This window comes from Ipomoea triloba, chromosome 12 (assembly GCF_003576645.1).
Source record: "Ipomoea triloba cultivar NCNSP0323 chromosome 12, ASM357664v1".
Lineage (NCBI taxonomy): Eukaryota > Viridiplantae > Streptophyta > Magnoliopsida > Solanales > Convolvulaceae > Ipomoea > Ipomoea triloba.
In genome coordinates this window covers 24,306,322-24,326,629 of record NC_044927.1, presented here as the reverse complement: position 1 = coordinate 24,326,629, position 20,308 = coordinate 24,306,322, and the positions used below count along the sequence as shown (strand labels likewise).

Sequence of the window (20,308 nt, the reverse complement as noted above, 5' to 3'; positions counted from 1 at the left end):
ACACAATTGCAGTATTCGTTCAATACAATTGTAATATCAGTCATGACCATGGTCCACAGTATAATTTGCGAAATTTATACTTACAATAAACTAACATACATCACTTTCTCTTACTTCATCACTTTATAACGTTACTAATGTCAATCATGTTCATACATTATTATTACATATCTATATAACAAAAAAAATAGAAATTATGTTATGTAAACTAATTAAGTTCGTACACGTACTACATTTATATATTATGCTAATGCATTATTTTTTTGAATATATAATATATATAAACTTTTTGATATCTGCCGATCAGATTCTTTTTTTATTGTTGTAATTGATATAGATTTATTGTATTAAAATTTAAAAATATCTATTATTGATTAAAATTCCAAATTTCCAATACATAGTTTTAATGAAAAAAAATTACAAACCAATCAATTATTAAAATTTAGAATTTTTTTTTCGAATTTGCTAAATTAAATTACACCTAACACAACACTTTGAGATAGTTGGTAAACGAACTACCGATTCCTTTGTTTTTTGAAGGGTGCTAAAGTTCAATTATTGCAATAGTGTGTCATGTCAACAGTTTTTTACGATTTTTTCCGAAAAAGAGTCAAATTTTGAATTATTTTTTTGTTAACAGACTAGAAATATAAGATAGTGGTTGTGGACTTTTGGATAAATCAAAAGTATATTTGTTTCTATATCTGACTGTAAAAAATATTTTACCGCATTGATCTTTATGGTAAACATTTCCGCCTATTATATTATTAATTTTTTAACTATATTTGTTTTGATGAGTCACTATATCATAGAATATTTTGGGTATTATACTTTTCTTCTAACATACTCTTTGGACTATAAATAAAAACCCATAGGAGATTTACTCACACAAACCATATTTCTCAACAAAACATGTTCGAGTGCTTGAAAAAGGAGTACCAGTTGTGCGAAGAACTCGGGCGTGGTAGATTCGGCACCGTCTACCGCTGCTTCTCGCCGGCCACCGGAGAATCTTTCGCCTGCAAAACCATCGACAAGAATCTCTTGCTGGACCCCACCGACCGCGAGTGCTTAGACAAAGAGCCCAAGATCCTCCAACTCCTCGCCGGGAGCCCAAACATCCTTAACCTCCTCGAAGTGTACGAGGGCGACGGTTACCTCCACATCATCACCGACCTCTGCGGCGGCGGCGACCTCTACGAGCGGGTGTCGTCGCGGGGCCCGCTGTCGGAGCCGTCCGCAGCCGTCATTTTCCGGCAGCTCATGTCGGCCGTCCGGAGCTGCCACGTGGCAGGGATCGCCCACCGGGACATAAAACCGGACAACGTTTTGTTCGATTCTCGCGGGGGGGTTAAGCTCGCGGATTTCGGGTCGGCCGAGTGGTTCGGAGTGTACGAGGTCGAGGAGGGGAATGTGGGGATGAGTGGGGTGGTGGGGACGCCGAACTATGTGGCGCCGGAGGTTTTGATGGGTAGAGAGTATTGTGAGAAGGTGGACGTGTGGAGTGCCGGGGTGATTCTGTACATAATGCTCGCCGGCGTTCCGCCGTTCTACGGGGAGACTCCGGCGGAGACGTTTGAAGCCGTTCTCAGAGCGAATTTGAGGTTTCCGACCAGGATTTTCCGGTCGGTTTCGCCGGAAGCTAAAGATCTGCTCAGGAAGATGATGTGCAAGGACCCTTCTCGACGATTTTCAGCAGAACAAGTACTAAGTAAGTTATTCTTAATTTTTTCAACATAAAAATTCTCATTTCTTTCTCTTTTTATTTCAATCTGATCTCGTCCCACCCCAACAGCGGCATATTAGTCTTCTTGATTTAAGACTGTAAATTATGAATATTGTATACTGGTTTACTTTTTTTGATTGTTTGTCAATTTAGGTCACAAGGCGGGTGTTTCGATGCACACTTCAAGTAATAATTGCGTGTTTTTATGATATTTTTCAATTTATTTGTTTTGGATTCTCAACTTCATTTGGTATATGCAGGGCATCCATGGGTTCTTAGTGGAGGAGAAACCAACTCCCTTGATTGATCTAGCTCACTTGAAAGAAAGGACTACATGCAAGATTACAACTATATACAGAATAAGATTGCACTTTTAACTCCGATAGTTTTATGTAAATCAGGAGATGTGCTCTCAATAACCTATCAAAAGATGGTTGTAACAATATGTGATGTAAAGATGCAAGTATGCCCTATTTTGTAGACTTAAAAAGGCTCTTTCTTGGCCCTATAGTAATTTGGGCAATACATCAATCAAGCCATGGGTTTTCTCCTATGTTTTTGGTTTGATTAAGAATCCTAGGTTGAGGAAAGTGCCCACAGATTAAGGATCACTTTCTGCAGTTGCTGCCATGTATTATCCTGGCCGGTTTTGCAAATCAAATATATTGTGTGGAAATGTTTAAATGAATATATATTTTCCTTTACAAATTTTCCAGCATAATCTCATATAGTCTGTTGATGTGATATATTGTGTTTGCGCGGAATAATTAAAGTTTAAAGCAGATACTTTAGTTTGGTGCATGTGTGGAATATATAAGCTGAGAATAATGCAATCTTAGCTTGTCCTACAAATTGAATTGAAGTCGGAAAGTGGAAAAAGTGAGTAGTGTTGATAAGTTCTTTCACATTTAAGTTGTGACGTTCAACTAACATATCATTTGTATATTGAAGGACAGATGCCTAAATTCTGGCTATTTTGAGTTGGGTTGGTATAAGAATCCCCAGCTATAAAGACAATCGTAGCATATCCTTCTGGATTATACTTATACCGATCCCCAAGAAAATTAAGAATGTTTTAAGTGGCTAGAGAATTTTACAGTTTTTATATTTTTGAATAGTGTGCAATGTAAATATTGTCTTGTGATTCTAACCGGGAAATGATTACAATAAGGTCAGTCTGAAAGTCTAAGATGCCAAGAGGTGATAAGCTCAAATAAAAAAAAATAAAAATCAATAGATCACTCTCTCTAAGAGTTAATTGAACTTGTAAGTTAACATATCAATTTAACTAAGTTGGCAGACAAAGATGTACATCTTAATTAGTGCATTATAAATATTAAAGAGCTCTTATTTAAAGTAGCAGTTAAACTCTATGAACTTGAGGAGACCTTAGATCGAAACTAGAGTATTATTTTGTACTATATTATAAAATTTTATAGTTTCAGATAAGAATCAAATTTTAGGGGTATAATACAACTTGGATCCAATCGATATCAAATGCTGTATAAAAATGTTATCAGTGGAGTAGCATATCAGGTGAGCCAACATATTGAGTGAACCACGTGGACGGTTGAAACTTGGTCCAATTTCATAGTAGTCCCAGTAGGAGTAAATCACGTGCCGTGTCTAACTTCTGATAAGCTATCTATCTTTAATTATTCTTTGCTTCTCTGTTTTCTAGAAACTATAATTAATTTGCTTAAAAAAAATTAGAAAATGGTAAAAGCATATTTTATACACTCACTGAATTTTAACTTTTGACTTAAAATTCAGCAGTCAATGGCATCTTTAATATGGTTAGAATACATTTTGTTGGTTTCAAGTTGAATCCTCTTTATAACTATTTATTAACCTTTTTGGCTTAAATTTATTAGATTACTTATAATTTTTGGTCAATTAGAATTATAAGATAGACTTCATTCAAATACGGCGGCGAGCTTCGGTGCGGTCATGCGGTCTAATCTGCACCATCCAATTTCATTAATCCTACTGAAATTCGCGTATGTTTAAGTGGAGTTATTATAGTAATTTTAGGATTTATATTACATGAATTAGAATGGTGCATTTTAGTACATGCTGTGGTGTGTTTTATTACGTATGTTGATGCATTAACTGTGTTGTGGAATGATATGTTTTAATCTATCCGCTGGTGCATTTTCATACGTAGAATGATGTGTAATTATGTTGTGGAATGATGTGTTTTAATACGTCGTTTGGAGTATTTTAATACATTGAATGGTGTGTATTTTAACACGTGTTTCTAATAAGTGTGCTGTGAAATGATGTGTTTTAATCCGTCCCCTGGTGCATTTTAATACGTTGAATAATGTGTATTTTAACACATGTTTTCTAATAAGTGTAATAGTGCATGTTTATAATCTGACATGAGACACGTTGTGGTACATTTTAATACGTAGAATGATGTGTTTTATTAAGTATATTGATAAATTTTAAGTGAATAGGTGCATTTGGTATATTGTGTGGAATGGTGTATTTTATCGGTCTTCTGGCGTTTTAGTACTTAGAATGGTGTGTTCTGTAACATATATATTTCGCGTTGATTTGATGAGTTGATATGATCTAATGGCTGAAAATAGGCCGCACGGCCACACCTAATGACCATGCCACACCTAATCATGACTATATATATATATATATATATATATATATAGGGTTATGTTCAGGTGTGGCCACGTCCTTACGTACGGCCGTGCGATTTACACCACTAAATGTTAAGAAATGTACTACTCAATAACATTGGAATGCTTCAGTAAGTTCTCACACTGCATGTAAGCAAGCAGAATATATTCAAACTAGAAGATAAAATTGGAATGCTCCACATGAAGTCCATCAAGTGCAATTAATCCTTGTGAAGACGCATACCTCTTTTGAGCTATTGGAGTGTCTTGAAAAAGTTTTGCCTAAGAGAACACACACATAAAGTAGCAATCAGAGATTGCAGTATGACAAATGATACCCTAATTTGATAGCAATCAGAATTTCTTCTTACCTTTCTTTCTCAAGTTTGGATTTCACATCTTCAATATCCTGCAACCATTGCATATTATTACTAAAGAAAACTATTCCAGAAAGACTTGTGGTCCAGATTTAGGACAGCAAAGGCTACAACTATGGAATGAAATGTACATAACAAAGCCAGTTGTTAATCTATACAAAATGGGAATAGGATCATGTTGCTTATCAGTTTTGCTGCTAGTGTAAAAACATTGTAATGACAGAAGGTATGACAGTTAATTGGGGGAATAAATTTTTGCAGAAACAATATTCAGAATGCATATTATTATAAAGATGCCAAAAAGTGCATTGAAAAAAAACAGAGATGTACAATCTACCTCTTGCTCTAGCTTTTCTTAAGGTCTCCAGATGAAAAAAAAAAAAAAAAAAACAGAGATGCGAAACCATTGTCCTGGAAGAAAAAATCAGAACAATTAAAAATTATTATCTAGAAAAAAAACACAAAAATAGACCAAAAATGAGAAGAGATACTAAACCAAAATTTCAACAGATTATATAAAAATAAACTAAACACATACCAAACTTAAGCTCATTTACTTAAAACCCAAAGAAAATCGGAAAAAAAAATCGTAGATCTATGGTTTCACGCAAATCGCTGGTAGATGATCGCAGATGGTGATTCTCGTAGATCTATGGAGTCTTTTGCCACTGACGGTTCTTCTAGATCCATGGTCCCATGCCGATAGATGGCCTCGCACTTGCCGGTAGATAGAGAGAAAAAGCTTTGGCGGTGAACTCTCATTTGAGAGAGAAGAAATTGCTGTGGAAAATGGTTATCGGCTCTGGAGCTGCGTTGTTAAGGAGGGAGGACTGAACTCTGAACTCTGAAGGAGGGAGAAGGGATTAAGAGAGAAGGCGCCACATACTGAAATTTTGGGGTAAAAATTTGGTATGGCGCCATTTATTTTTATTTTTTAATTTTTTGGGTCTAAAATATAGTAGAGTTTAATTGGTTGAGTGTATACTTTAAGTCTTTTATATAGTTATCTAAGTGTAATGTAGTCTATAAGTACAAATTATGCAAATTAAAAACTTTGACTAATTATAATAAAATATACATAGTAATAATTAATCATTTTGCATTATTATAGAATAATATGCACTCCATTGATGTAGTGAAATGTATTATTTCATGTGTATTTTCAATGTAGTTCTTATAACTAAGCGTCATGGAGATGGTGCAACTATATGTTTGCTATTTGTTAGAATTGCCTAAGATAATAGAAAATATGATGAAATTGTTGAGTCGGTCATTTGACATATGTACAATCTTTGGAAAATCTCTTTACTACATTGTTATTATCAATAAAATTATTATTATAATTATATACTAATATGATCAATGACAATGTTTTTTTTCAAAATTTATAATTGCTATAAAGACATGGTGGTCAAGCCATAGCTGCATATCTAGACAAATACTACATTGTAATATAGCCAGTAGTACTAAAAAAAATAACAGTGCTTTTTTTTCAAAATTTATAATTGCTATAAAAAAATATAATAACTTCAACTCATTAAAATTTTTATTCTAACTTAACAAAAATTTATACTATATCACTCACAATTTACAATATCACCCACAATTTGTTAAATATGCTATATAAAAGGTTTATAGTAACAATATATTTCTCCAGCATATTTAATAAATTATGGATGATATAGTAATAACTTTTCTTAAGTTATAATAATGAATTTTTTGTATTATGGTATAAAAGCAATAATACACGATGATATATACAATTCATTACGTCAGTTTGATTAGAAACAAAGTGATGTGTCGTTGAAATTAAAGGGCAATCATGGTTATCGCCGTAGGAGACACTGTAGCAGCGTTAGAGATAGTTCGCTCAAACAAAAAACTAGCAAAGTCATTAGGAATGGACGTTATGAGAAAACCTATACTACCGATACCATATGAATGTTTGTATTCTGTGATAAAATAATACATAGTATAATACACGATGATATACAATACATTATGTAGTATTATGAAACTCAATAGAACTAGAATTATACAGTTTTAACAAGAATAAAGATTTTAAAGAGTTACGTTGAAATTATAGCATATGTATCTACATAGAAAGTGCAACACAACCTTATTTAACAAGAATGGTGATATATTATTTACTAGTAATCGAAAAAAAAAGATTATAAATGAAATAATCAATGATAAAAAAATCATGTGACCTTCATATCATTGAACCACAACAATAACAACAACAAAAAAAAAAAATTTAAATTAAAAGAGGATTTCCGACCACCATTTAATGATGGTCGGAAATACCGTCCACCTTCCGACCACCACGGGGTTAGAAACAATATGAGTTTAAAAAGATTAAAATACCGGAAAAATTTCCGACCATCTTTACTAAGTGGTCGGTATTTCCGACCGACATGTAAAGGTGGTCGGAATTTCCGACCACTTTTAACTCTTCATCGTAAAAATGAAAAAAATTCACTTTTTGTGACCATTTTGGGTGGTCGGAAAATAGGTCGGAAAAACGCAGATTTCCAGCAGTGAATTATGTTCTTTGTCAGATCGCATGGAGTGATCTTTGTTTCCTCCTCCCTTCATTTTGATAGCTTTGTATTTTGATGTTAGCTAAGTAATGAATGGTTTTCTTTTCTTTAAAAAAAAAAAAAGATTCCTCCTGTTTTGTTTCTGGATGCTCTTATTTTATATTCTTTAGTTTCCACAACATATAGCAGTGATATATTCTTTTGTTTCTTTCTCCGTCTAGCTTTCTTATATCTTATATTAAAGATAAGAAAAATGATATTCAATAAGTTGACTGAAATAATATTGACAAAAATTAAATTTGTAAATTATGCTCTACCTATTAGACCACTCATTTTAGAGTGCATCGTACTCATTGTAGAATGTAGTAAGTTTATATATATATATATATATATATGCCTAATATTTTCTTTTACGGACTAACCAACTCAAAATAAATGCTTTTTGCCTCTAGGCATTATTATTCTAACAAATGAGAAGCATCTCTCTTTTCTTTTCTTTTTTTCTTTCCTTTTTTTTTTTTAAACCAACAAACCTAAATATATTAATTCGAAAGGTTCATATAGCTTGAAGATTACCACCACGAGGCACAAACGCAACAAGTAACAGACTCCAACTACATAATAGTGCGAATATCATGAACGAGAGAACCAAATGGGGTATTGTTCACACCTTGTTCCACCACTCTATTCACAACCTGAGCGTCCATTTTCACGATCACTCTTCGCCACACCATTCGTTTAATCCAGCTCAGAACCTCCCGAGCCCCATCCTCTATGCTTCACGAACCGTGAAAAGCCCTTGAACTTTCTGCGTCACTACCCAGTGCAAACTCCCTCCTCATTTCGAATATCCCACCCAAAACCCATGCACTGGTTCTCAAAATCCATAGCACTATCTATGTTAATTTTAAGATAATTTCTAGGGGTAGGGGACCATTCCACTGAATGCACAGACTTACCAGAAGAACTTTGCGCAGAAACCATTTCCTGAGCATCCTTTCATGTTGTAACAAACAACAGAGCATGTTATAACATGCAAGGTCCCAGGATCCTTAAATTGGCTATTCCACACTATATGATTTTGATTGTCCCAAATAGCCCAACAAACCACTACCACCTTTAACACTTAATTGTTTTTAATAAGATAGGAGTTTAATTCTTGTTTGAACATTGAGAGTTTGAATTTAGATTAGAGTTCTTACACCTAATACAATGCTCCCTATTTTGAGGTTTAATAACCTAATTGGTAACTGTTGTACGTATTGTTGAGGGCCTACCTATTTCGCCTTTAGAGCAACCTCAATAGTATGAATTTTTTATTGATTTCTTTCAGATACACATAAGAGAGAGAATAAAAGATGGAAGAGAAAGAAAAAAAAAAGAAAAAAAAAACTAAACAAAAAAAAAAAANGAGAGAATAAAAGATGGAAGAGAAAGAAAAAAAAAAGAAAAAAAAAACTAAACAAAAAAAAAAAAGAGTAGAAACTCATACCATAACGTGCTCAGCTGGGCACTTCCATTAACGACACACAACTGTTTTGTTTTCTTCTCAAATTACTTTGTTTCCTTCTCTAATTCAATAGACCCACAAAAGTCTTGATTTTACAAGGAAAAAAAAAAAGAAAACTTCACCTAGCATTTGTTCAAAAATAACTCCATTTTTTCTTAAAAATTGTGAAAAAACCGGACACTCTTATCCATTCAAGATATTTTGTTTTGAATTGAGTCAACGAAATATGGAGAAATTTTTCCTGGCCATCCATTTACGTTGTGCTCTCAACACCGGAATTCCAAGAATGAGAACACTCAACGGGAATTTCACGGTAACAGTGTTGTTGATGATGCTACTTCACTTCTCCAATGTAGCTACACAACACCCTTTCTCCTCTTTAATGCCCTTCCATACACTCATCCTGCCCAACAATCAAACTGATCGGAAAAACCCGGACCCACCGCCTCCTCGGGCCAATGTTCCTCGCCACGTCGCTTTTCTCGCTCCTCCTCCGCCAAAACACCCTCCGCCGCCTCCACCACCGCAACCGTTGTTTTCTCCTCCGCCACCTCCGCCTCCGCTTTCACCACCGTTGTTTTCTCCTCCGCCACCTCCGCCTCCGCTTTCACCACCTCCGCCGCTTTCACCACCGCCCAATTCTTAGATTATATATATCTATTGTAGGAGAGCATAACCCAATTCTTAGATTATATATATCTATTGTAGGAGAGCATAAAAAATTCTTACGCTATTTGTAAATTGTAATGTGCTTGAATTTATAAGTTAATCGTTGTTTTCTCCTCCGCCACCTCCGCCTCCGCTTTCACCACCGTTGTTTTCTCCTCCGCCACCTCCGCCTCCGCTTTCACCACCTCCGCCGCTTTCACCACCGCCCAATTCTTAGATTATATATATCTATTGTAGGAGAGCATAACCCAATTCTTAGATTATATATATCTATTGTAGGAGAGCATAAAAAATTCTTACGCTATTTGTAAATTGTAATGTGCTTGAATTTATAAGTTAATCGTATTAAAATTTTGTGCAACTTTACCTAAATTTTGTGTTTGTGACAATTTTTTAAATTAGTAAATTTGATATTAAATTTGAAATTTTGTGCAATTTTACCTAATTTATCACTTCTTTGAGTTCTTTCCTTGCACTAGCAGACGTAATAGCCTCCCCACCTTTTATATTATATATATTTTATAATTTAAATTTTTCGATTTCATCAAAATACATAAAAGGTGGGGAAATTATAGCCTTCCCCACGTTTTCTAATTTAAATTTTTCAAATAAAATATTATTGATTTGTCCTCAAGCTCATGAAGAGATAAATGGAATAAATCTAATTTCAAAAAATTCACTACTAAACTATATACTTTTATACTAAATAAACAAATATTACATTGTAACAGAGTACGTCATACTCAAATCTAAACTTTCAAACTTTATGCAAGAATCAAAACCTTGGGCTATATTTTGGTCTAGGTACACCCACGTTTGCTCAGAGGAAATCTGTCACTTGTGCAAATCAAACTAGAATTCTCCCGAAATTCTTTCCCACAAAGAGAGCTCACTTGTCACCTGAGCTACCCCATTGGGTTAAACCTCGGGCTATATTATATTATTATGAGTAGCATTCAAAGTCAACAAGCGCGTTAATCTTGTCTCCATAATCATGCATAAATACCCGGAGTTTTTGATAGCCAAATTCAGATTAGCGAGTAAGAATAATGGGCAAATTTGCAGGGTTGATGATGGCGTTATTATTGATTCATGAAGTGATGCCGCCGCTTCATTTGACGATGGGTGCAAGAGAGCTCCATCCCAATATAGATGATAGCAGAGTCGTCAATATTATTCAATCCGATCGGGAAACGCTGCCGCCTCCGACTCCACGGACTAATAATCCTCAACATTATAGTCCGCCGCGGCGTTGGCCACCTCCCCCTGCTCCGCTGCGAACGCCCCTGGCGCCGTCGTGGTGTTCACCGCCTCCGTCATCTTAAGTCTTTAGTGCCTGTATTCTCAAATAGATTTGTTAGATCATGAAAACAACAGTGGTATTTTCTGTTTCTATTTGTCTTTGTGTGCTTGTTATTATTCTTATATAATAATATAAATAAATGAGAAAATGTTTGATGGGCTCTAATGGATTGGTTCCTATCAGTCTTACATTCGGTCTCAGTCCAAGCCCATTTCAATCGCAAATTTTACAGCGGTCCACAATGCATGGTAATTTATGCATCAAAATGACATCGTTTTGATTAATGATGGCATAAACGGTTATGTTCAGCGCTGTTAACTCTGTGTGTATAACATATTTAGTTTCATTTTATATACTAAGCAATTACCTTTCAACACAACTACAGTTTCTTTTCGATATAACTACAGTTTCATTCGACATTATACACTCAAATTTGTGAAACTGTTATTCAGTTTCTTTTCAACACAATTACAGTATAATTTCGATATAGTTACAGTTTCATTTGACAATATGCACTCAAATATATGAAAAGCATTTCTTTACTTAATGAAACGATGGCATTTTGAGACCATGGTCCACCATATAATGACTGTACTTTCAATATGATTAAAGAAAAATGACTGTATTTAGATGAGCCCGTACAAAATCTGTATTATTTATTTCCTCCCACCGGCTAACCAACTCAAAGTTAATGCTCCCTATCCTATGTAATTTATTACGGAGTAGAATTCAAGATATTTTTCAATTCTTTTATTATTCTATCCAATAACATATATATCTAGATCAGACTTGTTGGAAATATATATATATATTTTACTAGCCTGCAGCCATTTCCGGAATTTGAAGAATGAGAAGACTTGTGGTAACAGTGTTGTTGTTGAGTTCTCCAATGCAGGTAGGCAACATCCTTTCTCCTCATTATTGATCCATGAAGTGACGCTGAAGCTTCATTTGGCCATGGCTGCAAGACAAGTCCCTTCCTCTGTAATGGGCGCCGTATATGAACGACTCGTCAATATTATTCCAAAACACAATAATAATTTTCAACATTTTTACCCTCCACTGTCTGATCGATATCTCGCCACCTGCGATGCGACCTTCGATTTGGTAGTAGTGTAGGAAAAGATCAGAGAAGCGCTATTTCTTTTTGGTGCTAGATAGGGAAAAAAAATTATGTGGACACTCTTATCCACTCAAGATATTTTTGTTTTGAATTGAGTGAACGAAATATGGAGAAATTTTCCTAGCCATCCATTTCTGTTGTGCTCTCAACACCGGAGTTCCAAGACTCGACGGGAATTTCACGGTAACAGTGTTGTTGATGATGCTACTTCACTTCTCCAATGCAGATACACAACACCCTTTCTCGTCTTTAATGCCCTTCCATACACTCATCCTGCCCAACAATCAAACTGATCGGAAAACCCCGGGCTAATGTTCCTCGCCACGTTACGTTGCTTTTCTCGCTCCTCCTTCGCCAAAACACCCTCCACCACCCAGCCGTTGTTTTCTCCTCCGCCTCCGCTTTCACCACCTCCGCCGCTTTTACCACCGCCCAATTCTTAGATTATATATGTATTGTAGGAGAGCATAAAAATATTCTTACGCTCGCTTTTTGTAAATTGTAATGAGCTTGAATTTATAAGTTAAGCGTATTAAAATTTTGTGCAACTTTATTACCTAAATTTTGTGTTTGTGACAATTTTTAAATTAGTAATTTCATATTAAATTTGAAATTTTATTTGTGCAACTTAACCTAATTTATCACTTCTTTGAGTTATTTCCTTGCACTATAGACGTAATAGTCTCCCCACCTTTTTTATTATATATATTTTATAATTTAAATTTTTCGACTTCATCAAAAAATAAAATATTATTGATTTGTCCTCAAGCTCATGAAGAGATAAATGGAATGAATCTAATTTCAAAAACCTCACTACTAAATTATATGCTTTTGTGCTAGAGGAACAAATATTACATTGTAACTGAATAATTCTCAAATATAAACTTTCAAACTTTATGCAAGAATCAAAACCTTGGGCTATATTATATTATTATGAGTAGCTTTCAAAGTCAAACAACCGCGTTAATCTTATCTCCTAAATCTTGCATAAATAACCGGATCGGAGTTTTTGATAGCCAAATTCAGATTTGCGATTAAGAATAATGGGGAAATTTGCAGGGTCGATGATGGCGTTATTATTGATTTATCAAGTGATGCTGCCGCTTCATTTGGCGATGGGTGCAAGAGAGCTCCATCCCAATATAGATGATAGCAGGGTCGTCAATATTATTCAATCCGATCGGAAAAAGCTGCCGCCTCCGGCTCCACGGACTAATACTCCTCAACATTATAGTCCGCCGCCGCCGCGTTGGCCACCTCCGCCTGCTCCGCTGCTAACGCCCCTGGCGCCGTCGTGGTGTTCACCGCCTCCGTCATCTTAAGCCTTTAGTGGCTGTATTCTCAAATAGATTTGTTAGATCATGCAAACAACAGTGATATTTTCTTTTTCTTTTTCTTTGTGTGCTTGTTATTATTATATTATAAATTATAAATAAATGAGAAAATGTTCTGTGGGCTCTAATGAATTGGATTGGTTCCTAACGGTCTTACAATGGAATATCTTTCTATAATTACTTGTTCAGAGAGTTAATATCGCGTCCACTAAATTTCAAACTCATTCCCTCCATATAAGAATGCAACCGTGTGCCACTAAATCATAATGTCTTGGGAACTAATTATTTCTTTTTGTTTCTCTTCTTTAGTTTTTTTCATAGAATTTCTTTTTTTTTGAATATTCTATTCTTTTTCATAATTTTTCGCAATCAAACAAGTCGTAACTCGTAAGCAATTATTCTATTCTCTTTAATAATTTTCTTAATTTCTGACCAGTCATATTAGTCTGCTATTGACTACACAAGTCCAAAATAAAAATGATGTTAGATGAGCCCGTACAAAATCTCTATTATTTATTTCCTCCCACCGGCTAACAAACTCAAAGTTAATGCTCCCTATCCTATGCAATTTATTACAGAGTACAATTCAAGATATTTTTCAATTCTTCTATTATTCTATCCAATACCATTTATATCTAGACTTGTTGGAAATATATATTTTACTAGCCTGCAGCCATTTCCGATCTCAACACCGGAATTTGAAGAATGAGAAGATTTGTGGTAACAGTGTTGTTGTTGATGATACTTGTTGAGTTCTCCAATGCAGGTAGGCAACATCCTTTCTCCTCATTAATGGCCTTGGATACACAAATCCTGATGAATAATAATATTGAAACTGATCGGATAAAGGCGGAGCCACCGCCTCCTCAGTTCAATCGTCCTCGCCATTTTTATGTTGTCTTTTCTCCTCCACCACCGCCGCTGCCGCCGTTGTTACCTCTTCCGCCACCGCCGCCCCCGGGTTCTTAGCGTTTCTGGAATTATTTATGTACTATTAATTCTATTGAATAGGATAGGTCACCAATTTGTACTTGGTATTATTATTATTAGACACAATTTTATTTTTTGTCCTAAATCTATAGAGGACAATATATTTTTTTAGTCTTTATTTATTTATTTATTTATTTTTCAAAATATTCACTTTTGATCCTAGTATTACTGTTGTATGATCATTTTTTATCTTTTATCAATAAAATAGTTTAAATTTCGTTAAATACAATGCAAGTTCATTTCGGTATTCAATTTTTTTAAACAAATAAACATAAAAATTATAGCAGATCAACTTATTTTGTATAAAAAGATCAAAATATCTTTGTGATAAAGTAAATACTCGATTATACGGTGAGATATACTAAAATATACTCTATTACTTTCGAACCAGGTACAATGTTTTTATACCCTAAGCGCAAGCCGGTTTACATGACAGTGGGTCAGAGGTAAATTTAGTAGTGCAAACAGTCAAAAAAGTCACATTCATAATTACTGAAAAAATACCAAAGAAAATAAGGAGAAATCAACATTTTGGTCCATTAATTGTTTTTCAACTGTCAATGTAATTCATAATTTTCAATTTCAACCGATTTGATCATCAAATTGAATAAAATTTCATCAATTAAATTCTTTCAAGGACCAAATCGACGAAATTTGAAAAATGTGAAAATCACCATTTTGATATCTGAAAGGGTTTAATTGATGAAATTTTAAACAACTCAAAAATCTAATTAATTGAAACTGAAAACTAGATACTACATTGACAATTGATGGACCAAAATGGTGATTAACTCGAAAATTAAAGAAAATATGTTCTTCATAGTTCAAACTTAGGATTTTTCAAATTGAATATAAAAATTTCATTTTCAATAATCACAAAGTTATAAGTTTGAAATTTAATATGAACTATATAGTGATATTCTTGGTATTAAGTAGATCAACTATTGTCTCAAAAAAAAAAAGTAGATCAACTATGAACTTAAGTTAATTTACGTTGTTGCAATTATTTACCAGTAAAAGTTAAACACGAAGTTCACCAAAATTATAGATTTGATGGTGATGGTAGAATTTTTTGTAAATTAAAAAATTTCAATTCCATAAAATTTAATTTGGTGTGACCGTAAGCAGTGTCGCACCTTCTGGAGAACCTTAAAGTCAACAACGGCGTCATACTAGTCTACCTAACCTTTCATAAATAATCGAAATTTTGGTAGATGAAGTTGAGATTTGCAGTTAAGAATAATGGAAAAATTTCAACAGTTGGCGATCTTATTATTACTGATCCATGGAGTGACGCGGCAGCTTCATTTCGCCATGGCGGCAAGGGAAAACACTTTCTCTGCAATGACTTTAGATGATATACTAGTGAAGATTCAACCCGATCGGAAAACGCCTGCGCCTCCGACACCACGGACTAATGCTCCTCATCATTTTAAGAGTCCGCCGCCAGCTCCGCCGCGCATGCCTCCTCCTCCTCCTCCCCTGCGAACGCCGCCGCCGCCGCCGCGGTGTTCACCGCCTCCGTGATCTTAAGTCTTTAGTGGCTATTCTCAGAAAGATTTGTTAGTTTGAGGAAAACAACAGCGCTATTATTTCTTTCTCCTTTTCTTTTTTTTTTTTTTTTTTTTTTTTTGGTTTTGTTTCGTTTTTCTTTTACTCAGAAATGGAAAGTATGTCGACACAAATTTGAACTTATAAATTTTTTTTTTAAAATTGTGCTTTGTAAGTTTTTTCTTTTTTCTAGCCAATTTTTTTTGGGAGCAAATAAGTAAATAACCTAAAACTAGATTAATGAAGGAGATGCAAAATACCGCAAATTATGCTGTGCTTCCAATGCGACGCAGTTTCACTGTATTTAAAAAAAAAATTACTAAACCTATAGCCGTGAAATGTGTGAATGTGGAGGTTTCAAATTGTGAATATGGAGTATAGAATTTGTGAATGTAGAGTTATGAATGTGTGAATATGTAGTAGAATTAACAGAGTTCTAGCAGCGCTGAAATGTGTGAATGTGGAGGTTTCAAATTGTGAATATGGAGTATAGAATTTGTGAATGTAGAGTTATGAATGTGTGAATCTGTAGTAGAGTTAACAGAGTTCTAGCAACTTGTAGCCCTGTAATGTGTGAATGTGGAGTTCCCAAGTTGTGAATATGGAGTATAGGACATGTGAATATAGAGTTTTGAATGTGTGAATGCATAACAGTACTGAACATATAGCCCTGTAATGTGTGAATTTGGAGTTTTCAAATTGTGAATGTGGAATATAAGGTCTGTGAATGTAGAGTTTGTGTTTTATTGCGATGAGGAGTCGCCGTTAATTTTATTATTTTTAATAAAAAAAAATTGTGAAACGACGTCATATTGGACCCAGGTCCACCTCGGGTGCACGGCATAACTACTGGCAAAATACACCAAAGAGAAAAAAGTCTTCCAGACCACAGGAGAGTCCACCGCCTTATCCAAACCATGGACAAGTTGGCTTGATGATCTAATAATAATAGAAATTGAAATCCAACCACTTTAACTCGGCATTAAAAATTTCCCAAAACCTAACCACTATTTTTTTACGTGAGTGACAAAGTAAATCGTAGTAACTATCCAAGTGTATTTATTAGATAAATTTCACATTAAGATCTTAGTCAACAAAAGACAATAAAAAAAGTAAACTACTATATTAGATTAATTGACTAAAATAAAAAAATTCAAACGAAACTGATTTAAAAAAATCAAACTTATTATTATTAAATTAATAATATAATTAATTTGACTGGAGTTGCTCTTGTGTACCAGTTTGGTGTGTTTCATTGAGGCACAACTTTGGAAGTCAGCAGACGCGTTAAGCTTGTCTCCTTAATAGGGATGCTGATAGCCTAAATTGAGAGACACAAATTGGAAGAATGGTGGGCAAATTTGCAGGATTGGTGTTGGCATTATTATTGATCCATGAAGTGATGCTGCTGCAGCTTCATTTCGCCATGGCTGCAAGAGAACTCCCTTCCTCTGTAATGGCCGTCGATGATAGACTCGTCAAGATTCAGCCCGATCGGAAAAAGAAACTGGCGCCTCCAGCTCCAAAAGCCAATAGTCCTCAACATTATAAGCCGCCTGTTCAGCCGCCCAGGCCACCTCCCCCTGCTCCGCTCCCACCGCCGCCGCCGCCGCTTTCACCACCTCCGCCGTATTAAGTTTTGGTGATCATCATTCACAACCTACTTGTTTGTACGAGGAAAAGAGCAGTGCTATTTAAAAAAAAAAATAAAACTTTTGATCTAAATGTGTGTGATTTATTTATTGTTAGTACTTTTTATTTTGTTTTTTTTTAAGAAAGTACTTTTTTGTTTTGATAACAATAATATGTTCAAGTTCATCATTTGTGATAGAAATTAGAAATGTTTATATGTTGTTATATGCTCATCTTTTTGTGTGTGATTTATTTATTGTTAGTATTTTTTTTTTTTTGAAGAAAGTACTTTTTGTTTCGATAACAATAACATGTTCAAGTTCATCACTTGAGATAGAAATTATATGCTAATGGTAAATAAATGAAAAATGTTTACTTATATAATTATCGCTCTATATTAATTTTTTTTAATTTAAAAAAGAACAGTTATTTATTTTGATGAATTATTAGTAAATTTACTAACAACACACTGAGTTAATAAGGAATCTATGTATTGGATAATGACTTGAAGGGCAGAGTCTAACATCTTAACATTGAAACGTGATTTTGACGCTATGATAATACAAAATTAATGTGGATATATTTCATAGACATAAAATTTTAACAGGATACAAAATGTTGAATAATGTTTAACTATTTTCAAGTTATTAAGCCGGCCATAATTTGGAGGATATGCAACAAGTTGTACTTCTTTGATGGAAATTAAATTTAAATAACAACTTATTGGCGTCAACTTTCGAAGTCAACAGACGCGTTAAACTCTTCTTGCTATTCGCCAACTTTCTACAACTTTGGCCAACCTCCGACGAATTTTCAACGAGACTACGAGAGAAACACCAGTGATTGGCGATTGTCAAATGATCACCGATCGCTTTTAGAGTTGGTTGCCTTCTCCGGCGAGTCAATTATATTGTTGGTGTTTATTCTGAAATCTCATTAAAAATTCGTCGGAAGTTGGGGTGGAGATGTGAAAGGATTGTTGAAATTGGTCAAAGAGCCGTTGAAACCCTAGTGATCGACATGCAATTAATTACAAGTCACCAATTGATTTTTTAGTTTCAGTGCTCCAAAATAACATGTTTTTAACTTTTTATATTTAATTGTAACTTTTAAAAGTTTAAAGGTCTAATTGTCTTTATTTGTAAAGTTTATGAGTTTATTTGATTATAAATACTAATGTGTGCTAAGCACCTTCTGCTCAGATAGCATGTAGTGACTCTTTCATTTGGGAAAACATGAGATCGAGTCTAATGTGTTAGTGATACTCGACAGAAAGAGAAAATACTAATGTGCCATTTGTTTAAAAATTTTCAAAACTCGATCATAATAGCAGGTAATAAAAGATAGGTACTCTAATTTAAGTTTTTTATACTTGACTAATTTAACACAATAAGGTCAAGAAATCGCTCAAACTAAGAGTTAAACTTAAAATTTTATATTTAGAAAATTAAAAACTTGATTATCTAACCAACTTGATTGAATTTAATAGTATTCACCTTCTTGTACGTCTAGACTCTTGACTGTGTATTGAGTAGTTTTCATTTGGGGCGCCACGACTTTCAAAGTCAACAAGAGCCCAAAGCTTACAATAAATAATGGGAATCTTCAATTCATACCCTAAATTAAGAATTAAGAATAGAATAATGGGGAAATTTGAAGAGCTGGTGATCGCATTATTATTGATCCATGAAGTGATGGCGCATTTTGCCATGGCTGCAAGCCAAAACCCTTTCTCTGCAATGGCCTTAGATGATGATATACTGCCCAAGATTCAAACCGATCGAAGAAAGCCTGCGCCTCCGCCTCCTCGGCGCAATACTTCTCCACATTATAACCCGCCGCGAATTCATCCGTTATCGCCACCGCCACCACCACCGTCGCAGCTTTCACCACCTCCGTCATCTTAAGTACGTTTAAATGGTTATTCCCAAAAGGATTTGTTAGATCAAGGAAAACAACAGTGCTGCTATATATATATTAATTATATCTTTTGTGCTAGTTATATAAATACTAATGGTTGTATCTGCATTTATTAAAATCAGTAAAAAGAGCATTTGTGTTTTGCTACTTTTTTTTTGGGTGTCAATCACTAAAATAATGATACTTTGTAATAAAAAGTCCTAGAAACGATTGAGTGTGTGAAGCATGATTTTTTATTTAAAAGTTATGTATTTGAGTTTTGTAAATACCTTAGTCTAGCACTTTACACGTACACGTCTTCTTCCTAGTATTTTTTGTGCCAACCACGCTACTATGAGTGTTCAACACTAGAATAAATGACAAAAAATCTGAAAGGGTAATCCATAAATAGAATATGATTCTAATATTTGAAGGTCATGTGTTTGATTATTGTTAATACCTTCTTGGTTGAACTTTTCACACAAAAGGAATGTTTTGAATAAGCCTGTCACAAAGGGAATGTTTAGCAAATGGTTAATAACTGACTAAGTTATATGATAGTTGATTGACTTAGCTGGTTTGACTACTATTAACTGCTTGATTGTATATAAAATAACATATAAGAGCATAACATATTCTGTTAATTTATTAACTCTTAAATTAATTTTACAATTTATTTATTTATTTTATAATAATAATTATTATTATTGATTACAAAGATGAGTGGAATCAAAAAGAAAAAACAACATTATTATTGTTGTTATGAAAACAAAAAGAAAAAGAGCAAGGCAATGAACACAACAAAGGAAATATAAATATTAGGGATGACAATGATAAAATGATCATTTAATAATTAAGGCCAAACAGCTGACTAAAAGTTTTACTCTTCTTATCTTTTGGCTTAGTGTTCCAATAAACTAATACAATAAGTCATTATATTCTACTAACAAACATTTAAAATAATATATTAACCAATCAAACTAGCTAAACTCAGTTAAAAAACCATCAAAAT

General features: G+C 34.1%; 2 protein-coding genes and 1 long non-coding RNA gene across 4 annotated transcripts; 2 read left to right on the top strand and 1 right to left on the bottom strand.

Annotated features, from left to right (window-relative positions):
• The first annotated feature begins 900 nt into the window (after positions 1-900).
• Positions 901-2,434, top strand: LOC115999860 (phosphoenolpyruvate carboxylase kinase 2-like). 2 transcript variants are annotated; one of them, XM_031239799.1, is made up of 3 exons: positions 901-1,711; positions 1,880-1,912; positions 1,987-2,434. In XM_031239799.1, exons 1-3 carry the CDS (start codon positions 913-915, stop codon positions 2,031-2,033), a joined length of 879 nt encoding a protein of 292 aa, XP_031095659.1. In that variant the 5' UTR covers positions 901-912; the 3' UTR covers positions 2,034-2,434. The 2 variants fall into 2 exon arrangements, with proteins under 2 accessions (XP_031095659.1, XP_031095660.1); XM_031239800.1 differs by lacking the exon at positions 1,880-1,912.
• A 2,024-nt stretch (positions 2,435-4,458) lies between these two features.
• On the bottom strand, positions 4,459-5,688 carry LOC116000331. Its single transcript, XR_004094092.1, has 4 exons — positions 5,281-5,688; positions 5,080-5,153; positions 4,737-4,774; positions 4,459-4,647 (listed from the first exon to the last, which is right to left on the bottom strand). It is a non-coding gene; the product is annotated as an uncharacterized LOC116000331 (long non-coding RNA).
• A 3,333-nt stretch (positions 5,689-9,021) lies between these two features.
• On the top strand, positions 9,022-9,441 carry LOC115999561 (pollen-specific leucine-rich repeat extensin-like protein 3). Its single transcript, XM_031239403.1, has one exon. The coding sequence runs from the start codon at positions 9,022-9,024 to the stop codon at positions 9,439-9,441; it is 420 nt and encodes a 139-aa protein (XP_031095263.1).
• The last annotated feature ends 10,867 nt before the right edge of the window (positions 9,442-20,308 follow it).

What these genes read in the sequence shown, in the direction of transcription:
- LOC115999860 (XM_031239799.1), top strand. Translation starts at nt 913, where the DNA reads ATGTTCGAGTGCTTGAAAAAGGAGTACCAGTTGTGCGAAGAACTCGGG. An exon ending in TTCAGCAGAACAAGTACTAA is followed by an intron (nt 1,712 to 1,879) that starts GTAAGTTATTCT and finishes TTGTCAATTTAG; the next exon opens with GTCACAAGGCGGGTGTTTCG. An exon ending in TGTTTCGATGCACACTTCAA is followed by an intron (nt 1,913 to 1,986) that starts GTAATAATTGCG and finishes TGGTATATGCAG; the next exon opens with GGCATCCATGGGTTCTTAGT.
- LOC115999561 (XM_031239403.1), top strand. Translation starts at nt 9,022, where the DNA reads ATGGAGAAATTTTTCCTGGCCATCCATTTACGTTGTGCTCTCAACACC.